This window comes from Canis lupus, chromosome 21 (assembly GCF_048164855.1).
Source record: "Canis lupus baileyi chromosome 21, mCanLup2.hap1, whole genome shotgun sequence".
Taxonomy (NCBI): Eukaryota; Metazoa; Chordata; class Mammalia; order Carnivora; family Canidae; genus Canis; species Canis lupus.
In genome coordinates, this window is record NC_132858.1 from 30,654,278 (window position 1) to 30,669,878 (window position 15,601).

At 67.1% G+C, this 15,601-nt stretch overlaps 3 protein-coding genes across 5 annotated transcripts in view; 2 read left to right on the forward strand and 1 right to left on the reverse strand.

Moving 5' to 3' along the window:
• CDHR5 (cadherin related family member 5) overlaps nt 1-6,363 on the forward strand; it is a 15,944-nt gene extending 9,581 nt beyond the window's left edge. The window contains exons 5-18 of the mRNA XM_072791794.1: nt 3-155; nt 438-488; nt 1,645-1,737; nt 1,850-1,951; nt 2,063-2,173; nt 2,248-2,418; nt 2,769-2,859; nt 2,992-3,089; nt 3,167-3,367; nt 3,441-3,554; nt 3,628-3,715; nt 3,811-4,137; nt 4,643-4,809; nt 5,029-6,363. Of these exons, the coding sequence (XP_072647895.1) occupies nt 3-155; nt 438-488; nt 1,645-1,737; nt 1,850-1,951; nt 2,063-2,173; nt 2,248-2,418; nt 2,769-2,859; nt 2,992-3,089; nt 3,167-3,367; nt 3,441-3,554; nt 3,628-3,715; nt 3,811-4,137; nt 4,643-4,809; nt 5,029-5,448 (2,187 nt within the window). The 3' untranslated portion in view covers nt 5,449-6,363. The remainder of the gene's footprint in view (nt 1-2; nt 156-437; nt 489-1,644; nt 1,738-1,849; nt 1,952-2,062; nt 2,174-2,247; nt 2,419-2,768; nt 2,860-2,991; nt 3,090-3,166; nt 3,368-3,440; nt 3,555-3,627; nt 3,716-3,810; nt 4,138-4,642; nt 4,810-5,028) is intronic.
• A 917-nt stretch (nt 6,364-7,280) lies between these two features.
• On the forward strand, nt 7,281-10,116 carry IRF7 (interferon regulatory factor 7). Its single transcript, XM_072791223.1, is given in 10 exon segments — nt 7,281-7,625; nt 7,701-7,863; nt 7,938-8,058; nt 8,061-8,141; nt 8,428-8,483; nt 8,711-8,789; nt 8,956-9,051; nt 9,130-9,630; nt 9,716-9,834; nt 9,918-10,116. Coding segments are annotated over 10 exon segments (1,392 nt in total). The 5' UTR covers nt 7,281-7,605; the 3' UTR covers nt 10,074-10,116.
• A 506-nt stretch (nt 10,117-10,622) lies between these two features.
• The window catches only part of PHRF1 (PHD and ring finger domains 1), a 28,457-nt gene continuing 23,478 nt past the window's right edge, over nt 10,623-15,601 (reverse strand). For all 3 annotated transcript variants that reach the window (XM_072791222.1, XM_072791220.1, XM_072791221.1), the window contains 5 exons: nt 12,446-15,040; nt 12,045-12,202; nt 11,631-11,891; nt 11,413-11,541; nt 10,623-11,004 (listed from right to left, as the gene is read on the reverse strand). In XM_072791222.1, the coding sequence (XP_072647323.1) occupies nt 10,861-11,004; nt 11,413-11,541; nt 11,631-11,891; nt 12,045-12,202; nt 12,446-15,040 (3,287 nt within the window). In that variant the 3' untranslated portion in view covers nt 10,623-10,860. The remainder of the gene's footprint in view (nt 11,005-11,412; nt 11,542-11,630; nt 11,892-12,044; nt 12,203-12,445; nt 15,041-15,601) is intronic.

Below are 15,601 nucleotides of genomic sequence, written 5' to 3' on the forward strand. Positions count from 1 at the left end.
TCTTCGAGGTCCAGGAGAACACGATTCAGAGCGGGCCCCTGGCTCACATCGACGTCCCCGCGGGCCAGCAGGTGACCCTCGGGTCGTCGTCCACTCCCTTCGCCTTTCGGATCCAGGGGACTGAGCTGTTTCTCAACGTGACTCCTGACTATGAGGTGCAGACGGGGGGCCGGGTGGGGCCCCACACAGGGCAGCTGAGTGGCGGGCGCGCTCCTCGGACCGGGGCTGTCCCAGGCTCGGGGTCCGTCTGCTCGGGGTCCGTCTGCGCTTCGCTGGCCGCCCCGCCCCCGCATCATCCACGGACCCCTCTGGGGCCTCCAGGCTTGGTGATGCCCTGGCCCCAAGGGGCATAGGGCCATTAGGGGCTGGAGCTGCCCCTGGACTTAGCGTGGACGCTGGGGACCCTGGTGACCACCCGGCCCCCGTCTGCCCCCCAGGAGAACACCCTGCTGGAGGCGCACCTGGAGTGCAAGAGTGGCAACACCGTGGTGAGTACCCCCATCCCCAGCCTCTGGGTCGCCGCCCCCACCCTATGACATCACAGCTCTTGGGCTTGGACCTCTGCACTCTGTTCTGACTGGTCCAGGGCCCCGCCCTGGGGACCTCACCCTGTGCGGTTTACAAGTGTCGCTCCTGGGCTGGCGCCCCCACTTCCTCCCGCCCAGACTGCCCCGAGGTGCAGACCCCCCAGCACAGAGGCACCTTGCCCAACCGGTTCCCTCGCCCCCACCCCCTCCCCACACCTCTCTCCATCGGCAAGTCCGTGAGCTCTGCCTGAAGCTGGACTCCAGACCAACCAGGGCCTTGGCCACCAGCATCTCCCTTCCGGAAACTTGGAGCTGGCTGCTTGCTCCCCTCCCGGCCTCAGCCAGTCCAGTCTCAGTGTGGCAGGACCATCGGGCCCAGCCAGCGGCGCATCCCCGCCCGGCGCCCCGGCTGCTCTCCCGCTCAGAGGCAAGGCTGAATGCCCCGGGCAGCGGGCAGCGCCAGGTGCCCCAGCCCGAGGCCGCTCCAGCTGCCCTTGAGCCCTCTCCCCAGACGCGCACCTGCCTCCCGCTGTCGCCCCTCGGCCTTCGCTCCAGGACCACCTTCTCAAGGGGCCCCTGACCACTCTGTCCTGAGCTGCAAGCCCGGCCCCCACGCACCTGTCGGCTTGCCCACGGTCCCCGGTCCTTCCGATTTTGTCATTATCTGCAAAGGGACTCGTGGGCATCATGTGACCCCCGATGCCCGCCCTCCCCACAGTCACGGAGCCGCCAGCAAGGCCCACCCAGCGAGGCCGCCGGCTACTTCTCTCTAGCATCTGCCCCTCCGGCCCTTCCTCTCTAGTGTGTTTATTGAAGCAATCTCTCCCCTCAACGTGGGCCTGAACTCCCACCCCGAGATCAAGAGTCGCCCCCTCCTCCCACTGAGCCAGCCGGGTGCCCCTCCCGAGCCTCTTTCAACATATGGGTTCCCCTTCCTCTCTTCCTTTCTCCTCGGGAATTATTTTTGAAGCGATTTGCTCATTTCGCCGTGGTTCTCACCTGGGATTGGCGGTGCCCCAGCCCGGCCGGTAGCCAAGTCCTTTGCCCGGGCACCTGCCGTCCCCGGGCTCGCGGCGGCCCGTGTGTGATGCAGGGTGCTCAGGCCGTGTCCCCGCAGGTGACCCAGCTGAGGGTGATTGTGTTTGTGCTGGACGTCAACGACAACCCACCCAAGTTCCCCTTTAAACTCCGGGTGGAGGACGTGCCCGAGGTGAGAGCCGGGGGGCGGGGGGCGAGGGGCCGGAGAGCAGGGCTAGTGGCCTGGGCCTTGGCCTGGGGGACCAGGGGTCGAGGGTGTAGACACCACTCCCCTCCATCCCCAGGACAGTAAAGTGAACACCACTGTCATCCCTGAGACGGAACTGGAGGCTCAAGATCCCGACAAGGATGACGTCTTGTTCTACACCCTCCAAGAGGTGACCCCGGTCAGTGTCCCCGACCCCCACGCCAACTCTGAACCCTCCCGTCGGGCAGCCCCTCTCCATGTTCCCCAGGGTCTCAGGCTGAGTCGCACCCGCCCCCCCCCACCTCCCCAGGGTGCTGGTAGCTTCTTCTCCTTGCTGGGCACCAACCTGCCCGCCCTGCGGCTGGACCGGCCCCTGGACTTCTACAAGTGGCAGAACATGAGCCTCCTGCTGCTGGTGCGGGTGAGCAGGCCGGGACACCCCCCCGCTGCCCCCAGCCCCCGCTCGCAGGCCTGACCCCCGCTGCGCTCCCACAGGACACACAGGAGGAGAACGCCCAGCCCAGCCACACAGCCACGGCCACCCTGGTCCTGGACGTGCGGCCCGCCGACCTCCGGCCCCCCTGGTTCCTGCCCTGCGCCTATTCAGACCTTTACGTCTGCATCAACGCCGAGTACCAGGGGGCCATCCCCACAGGCCACAGACTGGTACTGGGGGTGGGGGGGCGGGGGGTGTGTGGGCTTGGGGCCCTGCGGCCGGGCCAGAACCCCTGGGGACCCGCTGAAGTGGGCCGCCCGCCACAAGAGGCACCCCAAGGCGCCGGGGGCAGCGGGGCAGACGCGGGCTCTAGGCCCCCATGGTACCGAGCACGTGTACCGAGTGCAGCCTCGGTGTGACTGCTCCCTGTCCCTCCTGGGGCCGCCATCGCTCAGATCAATCCGAGGTCTTTGCACAAATTCACCCCCACGGGGCGTGCTCAGCAGCCGTGTGGGGAACGGGGGCTGCGCTGGGCCCCGCTCAGCGGCCCCAGGTGTCTCCCCTGTCCCTGCTCCTGCAGCCAGCCCCCCTTGTCCTGCGTCCCGGGCCCATCTATGCCGTGGACGGGGATCGGGGCGTCAACCAGCGTGTCCTCTACAGCATCGTGACAGGTGAGTGCGCGCTGGAGCCCTGCCTCTGCATCCTGGACCTGGGGGGACTTGCCCGTGGGCAGAGCCAGCGGGGGCCCCAGACCTCAGACCCCTGGACGGAGCGAGAGGCCTCACCTCCCCCCATCTTCGCAGGACAAGACGACGGCACATTTGCCATCGACGCCAACTCGGGCAACCTCACCATGACCAGGAGCGTCCCCAGCCCAAAGACCTTCACGCTGCTGGTCAAGGTGGGCGCCCTGGCCAGGCCTCCATGGGGCCGGGGCTTTGAGGACCTGCTTGTCGCTGAGGCCTCCCCCACCCCCAGGGTGAGCAGTCAGACGGCGCCCGCTACTCGGTGACCTGGGTCACGATCGAGGCCCGAAGTGCCACTGGCAGCGTGCCCCAGTTCCCGCAGAGCCGCTACTATGGCACCGTGGCGCTCAACTCTGCAGTGGGCGTGGAGATCCGAGACACAGCCAGCCCCTCCCTGCCTCTGAGGGTCTGGGCTCAGGACCCCGACTTTCCGGTAGGCACCAGGCCCTCTGTGGGGGGGGAGTCGGGGGGCAGCCTGGGCCCAGGGCTCACTGCGCAGTGTCCAGGACCTCAACTCCGCCATCACGTATCGCATCACCAATAACACCAAATTCCGGATGGATGGCGAGATCGTGCGGACCGCCGCCCAGCTGACCCAAAAGGGGGTCTCCTATGCAGAGGTAAGGGTGGGGGGCACCCCCAAGGGGGGACGACGGCGGGGCCTGTGAGGGACCAGCCCCGCTTCTGCTCCAGGTTGAGGCCATGAACACCGTGACCGCAGGCACCGCCCGCTCGGTGCTGGAGATACAGGTGCTGGAGCCGCAGGGACCCGCCCCCACAGGTGAGCCCGGCTGCTCACCCCGGCGGGGGGCGGGGGCTCCCCGGGGCGGGCGCGCTGGACAGAGGCAAGCCCGGATCCTGTCCCTGGCCCCCCAGGTTCATCAGGGCCCCCAGAAACCCCCACACCCCCAGGGGCTGGAGGAACCACCAGCCTCTCGAGCAGCACTGCCTCAGAAGCCCCCAGGCCCCCGGGGCCCTCCCAGGGATCCTCTACGACCAGCTCTGGGGGGGGCGCTGGCCCACATCCCCCCACAACCACAACTCTGAGGCCACCAGCCTCATCTACGCCCGGGGGGCCCCCCAGTGTGGGAACCAGCACCTCCCTCCCATCAGCCTCACCCAGCGGGGGCTCAACACCAACACTGGAGCCAGGAACCTCTCAGCCGCTGGCCCCTGACCCCAGCAGGACCCCCCAGCCCTCAGGTAGCACCTCCCGCTTGCCCTAGTCGCCCTCGGGGTGGTCCTGGGGGTCCTGGTAGGGCAGAGTCTGCCTGGGGTGGCCCAGCACGACCACGCTGACCGTGAAATCCTGAGACAGCCTGCTCTGGGCCGGGCAGGCACAGGCCCCGGGTGCCCCTGACTAGGCAGGCCGGGGAAGGTGTCCAGAGCATGGGGCAGGAGCCAGATTCGGGGTCCGGGGGACCCCGCGATTCCAGGCCTTCCGTGTACCGGCCCCAGCACTGCCTTCATGGCCTTCCAGGGTGCCGGACCCCTGGCTTCCACTGGGAGCTGGTGGGCACTGACGCCCGCCCGCCCGCCCTGCCTCCTGCAGCACGGCCTCCCCGACGGCCCCTGGGAGCAGCCAGCTCCTCGGTCGGGGGGTGAGTAGTGCCCTTCCCCGGAGCCTCAGCTGTCACGTCAGGGGGTGCAGAGCCTGGGGTGGGTGGTGGGGGTGCCGGGTGCCCGCAGTAGCCGGTGGCCTTGCCAGCAGGACCGGCCCAGAGCCAAGCTGAGGACCGGCGCTTCTCTGCGGTGGACATGGCGGCCCTGGGCGGGGTGCTGGGCGCGCTGCTGCTCCTGGCTCTGATCGCCCTCGTTATCCTGGGCCACAAGCAGTTCGGCAGGCGGCTCAAGTGCTGCTCCGGAAAAGCCCTGGTGAGGCCTGAGCGGGCGGGGGCAGCACCGAGGGCCCACGGGGGAGGGCAGGAGGGGGGGCCGGGCGGTCGTCCCAGCCCACGGAGTGTGGAGGCGGACACGGCAAGGAAAGGAAAGACCAGCCCGCGGCCCTGTCCCCCAGGACGGCTCCGGGGACAGTCCCAGCCCCAGCCGGGCCGGGGCCTGGGTGATGCCCTGATCGTCCCGTCTCCCCGCCAGGACCACCAGGCGCTCGCCTTCGACAACCAGGCCTTCTCGGACCCCCAAGAGGCCAACTGGGCGCCGGCTCCGCGCGCCTCCCCCGGCCCCACGCGGGCGGGGCCCCCCGAGCCCCCCGAGCCCACGCCCCAAGAGGCCTCTGGCTCCGCAGCCGCGGGCCCTGCCCCCGGCGCCCCCGAGGCGGCCCGGGATGGAGGCAGCCCCGCCGCCGTGAGGTCCATCCTGACCAAGGAGCGGCGGCCCGACGAGGGCGGCTACAAGGCCGTGTGGTTCGGGGAGGACATCGGGGCCGAGGCCGACGTGGTGGTCCTCAACGCGCCCGCCCCCGACGCGGCCCGCGCCCCCGACTCGGGCAGCGAGCACAGCGGCGACGGGGACGACGAGGACGGGGAGCCCGGCGGGGGCTCCACCTACGTCTAGCCCGGCGCCCCCCGCCCCCCGCGCAAAATAAAGGCACGGTGTCCAAGCTCTGCTGCGCCAGGGTGCCCAGAGCCGCCGCCGGAGGGGAAGGCGTGGCCTATGCGTCCCCTCCCCCGCCCCTCCCCCCGCCCCCCGCAGCTCTGCGTCCCGCTTCCCGTAAACCACCTGCCGCCTCGGGGCTTCCCGGGCTGGAGCCAGCTGGCGGCCCAAGTTCCTCTCCCGGTGTGACCGCGGCCGCACCCTGCGCGGCGGGGGCACCCCTTCTTTGCCTGGGGGCTGAGGGGCCCCCCTCGGGAACACTACTCTGGAGGGCGAGGTCCCGGGCCTGCGGGGCGCAGCGGCCGCAGCGGGGACAGAACCCCTCTGGGGGCCTCCTCAGGGGGGGACCTCCCTGACCCTCGTGGGCCCTCCGCGCTTTTTCCTGATGAAAAGGCATCCCCAATGCCGTTCCAAATGTCTTATTCTAGGGATCCCTGGGTGGCGCTGCGGTTTGGCGCCTGCCTTTGGCCCAGGGCACGATCCTGGAGACCCGGGATCGAATCCCACGTCGGGCTCCCGGTGCATGGAGCCTGCTTCTCTCTCTGCCTGTGTGTCTGCCTCTCTCTCTCTCTGTCTGTGACTTAAATAAATAAATAATAAATAAAATATTAAAAAAAACAAAAAAAAAAACAAAAAAAAAAACAAATGTCTTATTCTTAGGGACATGTGAATGTTCTTGTCTGGATAATTCTCATTAAGAATCCAAAAGCTGGGCAGCCCCCGTGGCGCAGCGGTTTAGCGCCGCCTGCAGCCCAGGGCGTGACCATGGAGACCCGGGATCGAGTCCCACATCGGGCTCCCCGCATGGAGCCTGCTTCTCCCTCTGCCTGTGTCTCTGCCTCTCTTTGTGTCTCTATGAATAAATAAATAAAATCTTAAAAAATCGAAAAGCCACCGAGTGGGGGGGGCGCCTGGCTGGTTCTTCGGTTCCCTGGGGACAGTGGATTTCTGCTCAGGTCGTGATGTCAGGGTCCCAGGATCCAGCCGGGGTGGGGGTGGGGTCCGCACTCAGCGGGAAGTCTTCTAGGGGACCCTCTCCCTCTGCCTGCCCCCGCCCCCCAGTCTGCAGCTGTCTTTCAAATAAATGTCTTAAAAAAATAATCAAAAAAAACCCCAAGAGGCGGCCTAGATGGCCGAGTTGGTTGAGCATCCCACTCTGATCTCAGCTGTTTTTTTCTTTTTTTTTTTTTTTTAATTCATCAGAGACCCAGAAAGACGCAGAGACATGGGCAGGAGGAGAAGCAGGCTCCCCGCGGGGAGCCCGATGCGGGACTCGATTCCGGGCCCCGGGGTCACGCCCGGAGTCCGGGGCACTCCCGTCTGTGGACCGGCCAGTGGGCTCCACTCTGGGCCCCCTCTACTTAACACTAAAAGAGAACCTGAACTATAGGGCTGCCACTTGCCCCACGCCCTCCTTCAACACCCACTTTCCTGGGAAAAAGGAAGAGCCTGGTTCTGTGTGGGGTCTTCAGCTGAGGCCCGGGTTGGTTGCCAGGGGCCCCCTGCCCCGTCCCGCCTCTGTGGGGGCGGGGTGCTCCTTGAGGCCCTCCCGCCGCCCCTGCACCGCCCGGCCCGGCCCGCACTCCGCAGCCTGCGCTGCCGTCAACACACGTGGGAACCTTCCGCCGCAGCGCTAGTCGGCTGCACCTGCGGCCGCGGCCGGCCCCCGGCTCGCCCCCGCCCCACCCCCGGCCCGCCCCCCGCCGGCCTCATAAAGGCGCGGGTCCCCAGCCCCACGGCGAGACGCACCTCCCCGCCCGGAGCCCCGCCGCGCAGGTGCTCGGAGGCCCGGCGCGTGCAGCGCGGGAGCAGCCCGGGCGGCGACGGGCCCGCGGAGCCGGGGCGGGCCCGAGGACAGGGGTCGCAGCGCCGGGGCCCCGGGGCGCGAGCGCGGAGGCCTCCCCGCGGCTTAGGTTTCGCTTTCCCGGGCGCGCGCGGTTTCGCTTTCCCGCCCCCGGGCACGCCCGCGCAGGCGTCGGTGCCGCTGTGGTCCCCGCGGGCCCCGCCAGCGCCCTCCCGCCCGGGCCGCGCCGCCCGCACCTGTGCTCACAGCAGCGCCGCCGCGGCCGGAACCGCACACCCGCAGCAGCCCGCCGCCCGCCGCCCGCCGCCCGGGCCATGGCCGTGCCCGCGGACAGGTGAGCGCCCGCCCGCCGCCGGGGTGCGTGGCCACCGGCCTCGCCCGCACCCTGACTGCCGGCCGCCGCCCGCAGGGGGGCCCCGCGCCCGCTCTTCGCAGACTGGCTCCTGGGGGAGGTGAGCAGCGGCCGCTACGAGGGCCTGCGGTGGCTGGACGCCGGCCGCACCCGCTTCCGCGTGCCCTGGAAGCACTTCGCGCGCAAGGACCTGGGGGAGGCCGACGCCCTCATCTTCAAGGTGGGCCGCGGCCCGGCGGGCAGGGGGGCTGCGGCCGGGCGGGCCCCAGGCTCACACCTTCCACCCCTCCCCAGGCCTGGGCGGTGGCCCGAGGCAGGTGGCCGCCCGGCGGCGGCCGTGACCAGCTGGCCTGCGAGGCCGCACTCCGCGCCGGCTGGAAAACCAACTTCCGCTGTGCCCTGCGCAGCACCCAGCGCTTGTGATGCTCCAAGACAACTCCGGGGACCCCACTGACCCACATAAAGTGTACGCACTGAGCTCCGAGCCGGGGTGCAGAGGTGAGGAACCCCACGGCAGGGCCGCCGTAGGGGAGCCGGGCGCACAGGCCCGACACGGTGCGGCGAGGGCGCTGGGACCTCGCCCTGTACCGGAGCACATCCCTGGGGCAGGCTCGGGGTTTTGAGACAGACCTGAGAGAGGCAGGTGCCAGGTGGTTGGGGACGGGGGGGGGGGGGGGGAGCTGACTGGGCCTGCTGGGGTGGATTAGTGGTGGAGCCACCCTGCTCTGAGGGCCTACCCAAGGACACATCATGTCCACTGCAGTCTCACCCCATTCTCCCTCAGGAGCTGCGGCGATTAACCATGGGGAGAAGGCGGGTGAAGACACCCCACCACTGATGGTAAGCCGGTTCTGCCCCCGGTGCTCGTGTTCCCAGGTGGGGGCTGCCCTCCTTCCTGGGCTGGGGAGCTGCTTATGCTGGCCCTGTCTTCCCTGCAGGGTGGGCTCCCTAGGCCATGCCTGGGAGGAGATGCTGGCCAGAGGCTGGGGCACAGTCTGAGCCCTGAGCCCTGTGCCCCATGCGCCCCTTTGGGCCAAGCTGGCAATGCCGAGGATCTCTTGCTCCAGGCCCTACAGCAGAGCTGCCTGGAGGACCATTTGCTGGAAGCTGCATGGGGAGTGGATGCAATCACTCCAGGCACTCCTGGTGAGGCCGGCCAGATGGGGATGCTCTGCCTTGCAGGGCTCTGTAGGGGGGGGGGGGGCGGGGGGGGGGAGGAGCAGGGAGGACAGCACGGTCCTCGTGGAGAGGGAGGAGGATGTGCAGTAGAGGTGGTGCGAGCCACAGCTGTGCCCATTGTCGTGCTGCTCAGGCCCAGAGCTCCCTGACATGGAGCCATACCAGCCACGGGCAGCAGAGATGGCCCCAAGCCCTGAGCCCCAGGTCCTGCACCAGGCCCGGATGACAGGTGAGAGGAGCCCATGGGAGTGTGAAGGACGGAGGGCTTGGGGGGCCAGGTGCCAGTCAAGCCCTCCTTTCCTTCCAGATACAGGCCCAGCCTCGGAGCCGTGGCAGCCCCCCCAAGAGGTGGAGCCTTGCGCCCCAGTGGCAGGGGAGCAGGTCCTGGCCAGGCCCGGCTGCTCACAGCCAGGACTGCAGGCAGAGCTCAGGGCCCTGGATGTGACCATCATGTACAAGGGCCGCACGGTGCTGCAAGAGGTGGTGTGGCATCCAAGCTTTGTGCTCCTGTACGGGCCCCCCAGCCTGGCCACCAGGGCCACTGAGCCCCACTGCGTGGCCTTCCCAAGCCCGGCCAAGCTCGCGGACCAGAAGCAGCTTCACTACACAGAGAAGCTGCTGCAGCACGTGGCCCCTGGCCTGCAGCTGGAGTTACGGGGGCCGGGGCTATGGGCCCGGCGCCTGGGCAAATGCAAGGTCTACTGGGAGGTGGGAGGGCCCCTGGGCTCGGCCAGCCCCTCCACAGCCCCCCGCCTGCTGCAGAGGAACCAGGACACCCCCATCTTCGACTTCAGCACGTTCTTCCGAGGTCAGTGACGTGCCTATCCGGGGGCCGATGCTGCCCCACCCCCTCCCGTCCCACCGGGCCCTGCTCACCAGGTCCTGTCCTGCAGAGATGGCCGAGTTCCGGGCTCGCCGGCGTCGGGGCTCCCCATACTACACCATCTACCTGGGCTTTGGGCAGGACCTGTCGGCTGGAAGGCCCAAGGAGAAGAGCCTGGTCCTGGTGAAGGTGAGGCATGGGGTCCTGTGGGAAGGCTGTGCGCAGTGCCCAGCCAGCCTGCCGACAACCTCCCCCCCACTCCCCCCCCCCAGCTGGAGCCACGGCTGTGCCGGGCGCACCTGGAGTACGTGCAGCGAGAAGGGGTGTCCTCCCTGGACAGCAGCAGCCTCGGCCTCTGCCTGTCCAGCTCCAACAGCCTCTACGAGGACCTGGAACACTTCCTCATGGAGGTAGAGCCACCTGCCTGAGCGCCGGGCCGCTCTCCCAGCCAATAAAAAGGACTTGAACCGATGCGTGGTGTCCTGACCAGGGGTGGGCGCTCAGAGGGCAGCACAGACTGAGGCTCACCCTACTTCCCTGGGGCCCGGGGAGGGACGCCACCACACTTGCATGCACTCCCACTCAGGCCTCCCGTGCAACCCGCTCTCCTCTGTCTTCACCATGAAGAAACAGGCCACACGCTTTAGAGCCAACAAACTCTACTCAAAGAATACAAAACGCTCTGGGGACAGCAGGTGTTTGCTCCTGGCAGGTGTGCTGGGGGGTGGGCACCACAAGCGGCCGACCCAGCTGTGCGCAGGGCCCCGCCTTCCAATCCAAGCACTGCGCTGCCTGCTGGGAGGCAGCACACACGAGCGTTCTTTACAGCCACGACAGCGAAGCCGGGAGTGGCCTTCCCTTATTACACAGGGCAGGACATCGGGCACCTGTGAGGGGAGTCGGGGGCTCCTTCCACCCCCCAGGCCCCTCCCGATCGCCAGAGGCTTCACCTTTCAAGTACTGAGTCAATCAACAAGTTTCTAAAGATAATCCATTTTTGATAAATTAGAACACAATGGAAACAGTGTGTATCTATAATATACATATAAAAAAGTCCAGTTTTAAACTGTGAGCAGGCCCAGTGCACAGAGCACGTGTGATCACAGAACCCTGAATGCAGGAGTGCTGGCTGGGTGTCTTCAGAGTTTTCTGCTTCTGCCACTCCCAACAGAATTGCTTGGGGACGGGGGCCATCGCCCCCCGCTCTCCCTGCCCTCAGCTCTCAGGGCCCTGGGCGGGCGCCTCCTCGCCAGCCTCGGCCCTGCGGTGCCTGCGCATGTGTCTGTATTTGTCCACATAGGCCTTGACCAGGTTGCCCACCTTCACGGGGTTGATCTCCCCGCTCTTGCTGTGGCATATCTGGGGGGAGAGGAGAGGCACAGATGACCCACACATCCCCACAGGGACCACAGGGCACAGAGCCCGACATCCCCCGCTGTGCCTGCCTCGCACAGCGGCTGAGGGTTCGTCTCCCAGCTGGAGACTGTGGCCCACGAGCCATGGATTTGGCCCTGACGCCCTGGGCCTGAGAACCGTCGGTGTCTCGGGCTCCTGCTTTCCCACCTGCAAGCATGGTGCGTTACGTACCTTCTGTTACTTCGCCCACAGAACAAGCAACAAAGCGCGGTCCCGTCCCCTCCCAAACTCCAGTGCTTACCTTTCCCGAGCACCTATGAGCTACTGGGACAGGAAGACAGAAGTGGCCTCTGGCTGCAGCCAGGACGTGACCATGATGCCCCGGCCCCCGCCCTGCCCACCCACACCCACCTTCTGTACCGCCTTGCGGAGGATGTCCTTGTACTCGTCCTTCGTCACCTCCCTCTTCTGGTAGAAGGGCTTGATGGCCAGCTTCACTTCCTCCACTGCCCGCTCCTGCATGTGCAGCTTCTTCATGTACTGAGAGCAAGGACACACGTGTGTGACCGCCCCGCCTGCACACAGGGCTGCACACGGCCTGGCCCCGAGCGGGGAGGGCCTGGACTCACCTCCTCATTCTTGGCCTTCTCTGCGGCAGGCCTGGGAGCGGCCGTCCTCTCCTCGGAGTTGCTGGCACCAGTGGAGTGGCCGGCTGGCTCCGAGGCCGTGGCCAGGGAGGTGGGCACGGGGGCCGGGCTCTGTGCAACCCCACAGCTGGCCAGGGGCAGGCTCCCCTGCAGGATGAACTGCACTGTGGGCTGGCTGGCCGGTGCGTAGGGTGGGAGGCTCACGGGCAGAGCTGGGGCGGGAGGCAGGTTGGACGTATAAACCTGGACAAAAACACAGACAGCTTAGGGCGGCGCTCCCGCTCCCGGCCCCACAGCAGGAGCAGCCCTGGCCAGAGAGGAAAGTCCCTCAGCCCCAGCCTGGCACAGCCCGTGTGGCCGGGCGCCAGACCACGTCCCTCCAGCCCAGGCACCCACCTGAGAGGGCTCAGCGTCAGGGAAGCCAGACTCTGGAAGCGCATAGCCGGGGGGAGGGGGCTCAGAGAAGGATGTCTGCTGGAAGCCCACCGAGGGGCCCATGTCCTCTGCTTCCCAGACCCCTTCCCGGGGCTTCTGAGGCCTGTGAAGCGGCGTCCCTGAGGGCCAACACAGGGGAGGTGGGTGCTCTGTGGCCACTCTGGGCCAGAAGCTGCTTCCTGGCTGAAAATTCCAGAGGAGCATCCCAGCAGCAAGGACCACAGGCCAGGCTGCAGCCACTACCCTGCCTCACGGCCTACGCTACCTCCCAGAGAGAAGACCCCCCAGCGGTCACCTGGGGCCATCCTCACACCCCCCCAGTCCACTGGCCCCCCAAGTGCCCGCCGTAGCCCCCTACTCACGCAGGCCTCGGTCCTCGGCAGGGGCGCTGCTCTCCGCGTCCTGGAGGTTCCAGGTGACTCTCTTCACCAGGGCTTTGGCCCGCAGCAAGGGGGTCTGCGAGGGGCCTTCCTCCTTTCCCACGGGCACCCCGCCCACAGCCTGGCTCCCCAGGGCGCTGGGCACTGAGCCGGCCCCAGCTGCATCCTGCTGGAGCAGGGGCTTCTCGTCGGGGCCCTGCGCCTGGGGCGGGGGCTGTGCGGCATCTTCGCCATGGATCAGGGACACCTCCCGTCGGATGACAGCCACGGCCAGGCTGGCGTCCTGCTGCTGGCTGGCGGGCGGCACGGCAGGGTTGGGTGGGAAGTCTCGCTCTGGGGAGGAGTCCGTGCTCTCCGGGGAGGGCGGGGAGCTCATGTCATCAAGCTGCATGAGGAAGACTTCGCTTGAAAAATCCTCAAAGATGTGCCCCGCCTCCACAGAGTCACCGTAATCAAGGTCCTCGGGCGGACACTCAGCTGGGACCTCCACAGCCACCTTGTGAGTCTCAGCCCCCGCCGGTGAGGCATCTGCTCCCACTGAGGCCGGTGGCCTGGCTGGCTGCTCCCTGTCAGGCTTCTGCTCCTCCTGGGGAGCAGCTGCCAACTTCCTCTCCGGGGAACGAGGCCTTGGCCGCTTCTCATGGGAACGAGGCCGCTGGTGCTCCCGGGACCTGTGCTCCGTGCTTGGCGACCTCGGTGACCTGGACCTCCGCTTCCTCCTCTCGTGGGAGCCCCACCTGATGCGGGGCCGCTCCCGGCTCCTCTCCCTCGGGTGCCGGTGTCTCCGGGCTCTGTCCAGGCTGCTGGCGGGTGAGCACTCCCTCCCCCGAGACCTGGACCCCGACCGCCTCCGCTTCCTTCTCCTGCTCTCCCTGCGTTCATGGGACGAGCTCCCCGGGCTGCCTGAGCGGGACCTGGACCTCCGCCGGCCGTGACCCCAGGAGTCCCTCTTCCTCCTCCTGCCCTCCTCCTTCGCCTTCTTCCGCTTAGCTCGCTCGTGGCTGCTGGAGTGGTCACTAGAAGACCTCCGGCCCCGGGACTTGGTCTGCTGCCTCTTGGGGTGGTCCTCCCCCACCGGTGGAGACACGGACCGTGAGCTCCTGTCCCCAGAGCGGGAGCCCGAGTGGGAGCCCGAGCGGGTCCTCCGGTGCTCCCTGGCAGAGGCCCGCTTCCTCTTGGCTTTCTTCCTGCCACGGGAGCTGGACGTGGAGCGGGAGCAAGACGGGGACCTGAGCTCCACGATTCTGTGGGTGGTTGTCTGTGGCGCGTCCGGGCTGGGTGGGGCCTCTGGCTCTGCCACAGTCACGCAGGTCACTGTCCGCTCCTCGGAGCCAAAGAAAGTACTGCAGGGTAGCTGGTCCTTGTCCTCCCACGGCTCGGATGGGGACGGCCTCTGCGCCCGGGAGGCCGAGCCCCGGCCCTCAGCAGCCCCCTGGCCCAGCCCCTCTCGCTTCAGGTCGGAGGCCTCCTCGGGAGCCCCCTCGCCCCGGAGCTCGAGCACACCGGAAGAAGGCCTCCTCGGGGGCTCGGGCTCGGCCCCGAAGACTGTCTCCACTGTGTAGGAGGTTACACAGCGCACAGTCTGCAATGTTGGGGCCTTTGGGCTGTTGATGGAGATGGTGCGAGTGATCTCGGAGGGTAGGAGACCAGAGCCCAGGCGCTCGGGGCTGCTGCCGGCAGAACTGGAGTCGGAGCCTGTAGGGTCAAAAGGGTCGTAGATCTCACTCTTGAGCTGTTTGGTCTTCCTGATGGAGAAGAGGGGCGAGGGGTTCTCTTTCCTCTGCACCTTGTTGTCGACAGGCCGGAATGTGTTACAAAAGCCAGGGTTGGAGAGTCTCCCGGAATGCGCGGTGTTCCCAGGAATATTGATCCTGAAGCTCTCGAACGTCGAGCTGACACCCTTCCCCTTCGAGGGCCCCAGGGAGGCGGGGGACTGGGAGCCGCCCCCTGAGTGTGGCCGGGGCTCTTGTGGGCCCCTGCTGCTGGGCTCGCCCTCTGCTCGGGCACCATGGCCAGGCTGGCCAGGGCCCTCCCTGCCCGTGAGGCGGCTGATGCAGGAGCTGGGGATCTCGACGCGCTGCTCACTGGTGGGGGCCGCATCCGACCGTCTGCCGCCACAGTCCTCCCTTCTGACCTTTGGTATTCTGGGTAGCTCAGATATGTCAGGCCTCCTGGGAGCTGGCTTCAGGGCCTGGCCCAGCAGCGCACCAGCCGGCGGCAAGTGAGAGCAGCTACCAGAGATCTTGGAGGGTGTGGCGCTGGCGGGCAGAGTGGGCCTGTCGCCATCACATCGGGGGTCGTCCCTCTGCTTTAGGCCAGGCCCACGCACGCCTGATGGGTTCTGAGCCTGACTTGACGGAGGGGTTACCGACGAGTCCAGTTTCACGGTCGCCCCTGTTGAGAGCACAGGGACACGGGAAGGTGCGGGCCCACTGCGACAGCTCAGCCCCATGCTCTGCAACCCGCTTCCCGCGCACGGGGCTCTAGGCTGCAGGCAGGCCCTGGGCCCAGGGTGCTTGCCCTCTTGCGATGAGCCGCCTGTGCTCTTGCCTGCGCTCCGCGGGAACGAAACAGGTGCTGAAAGACAAAAGGGTGAGTGGCCATCAGTCCCCACCGGCTCCTTTATGACACACAGTCCGTGGTTCGGCCCAGATCACAATGGCCTTCTCCTGCTTATTCCCGGGGTGCCTGGGTGGCTGTGTGTGTGTGGAGCATCTACTTTAGCTCGGGTCATGACCTCAAGCCCCCTGTTGGGCTCCCTGCTCAGCAGTGAGTGTGCTTCTGCTCTCCCTCCCCCCTGCCCCCTCTCCCTGCTCATATGTACATTCTCTCTCAAATAAATAAAATCTTAAGAAGAAAAGCTATAGGGACACCCGGGTGGCTCAGTGGTTGAGCGTCTGCCCTCGGCCCAGGGCATGGCCCTGCGGTCCTGGAATCAAGTCCCACATCGGGCTCCCTGCATGGGGCCTGCTTCTCCCTCTGTGTCTCTGCCTCTTTCTCTGTGTCTCATGAATGAATGAATAAAATCTTAAAAAAAAAAAAAAAAAAAAGTAAACAAATGCCCATTTCCACTTGCTCTTTGAGCTAGACCTCTGAGCACCTGGGGGCAGCACTCAGGTCTCACCTGCAGGCAGTCTC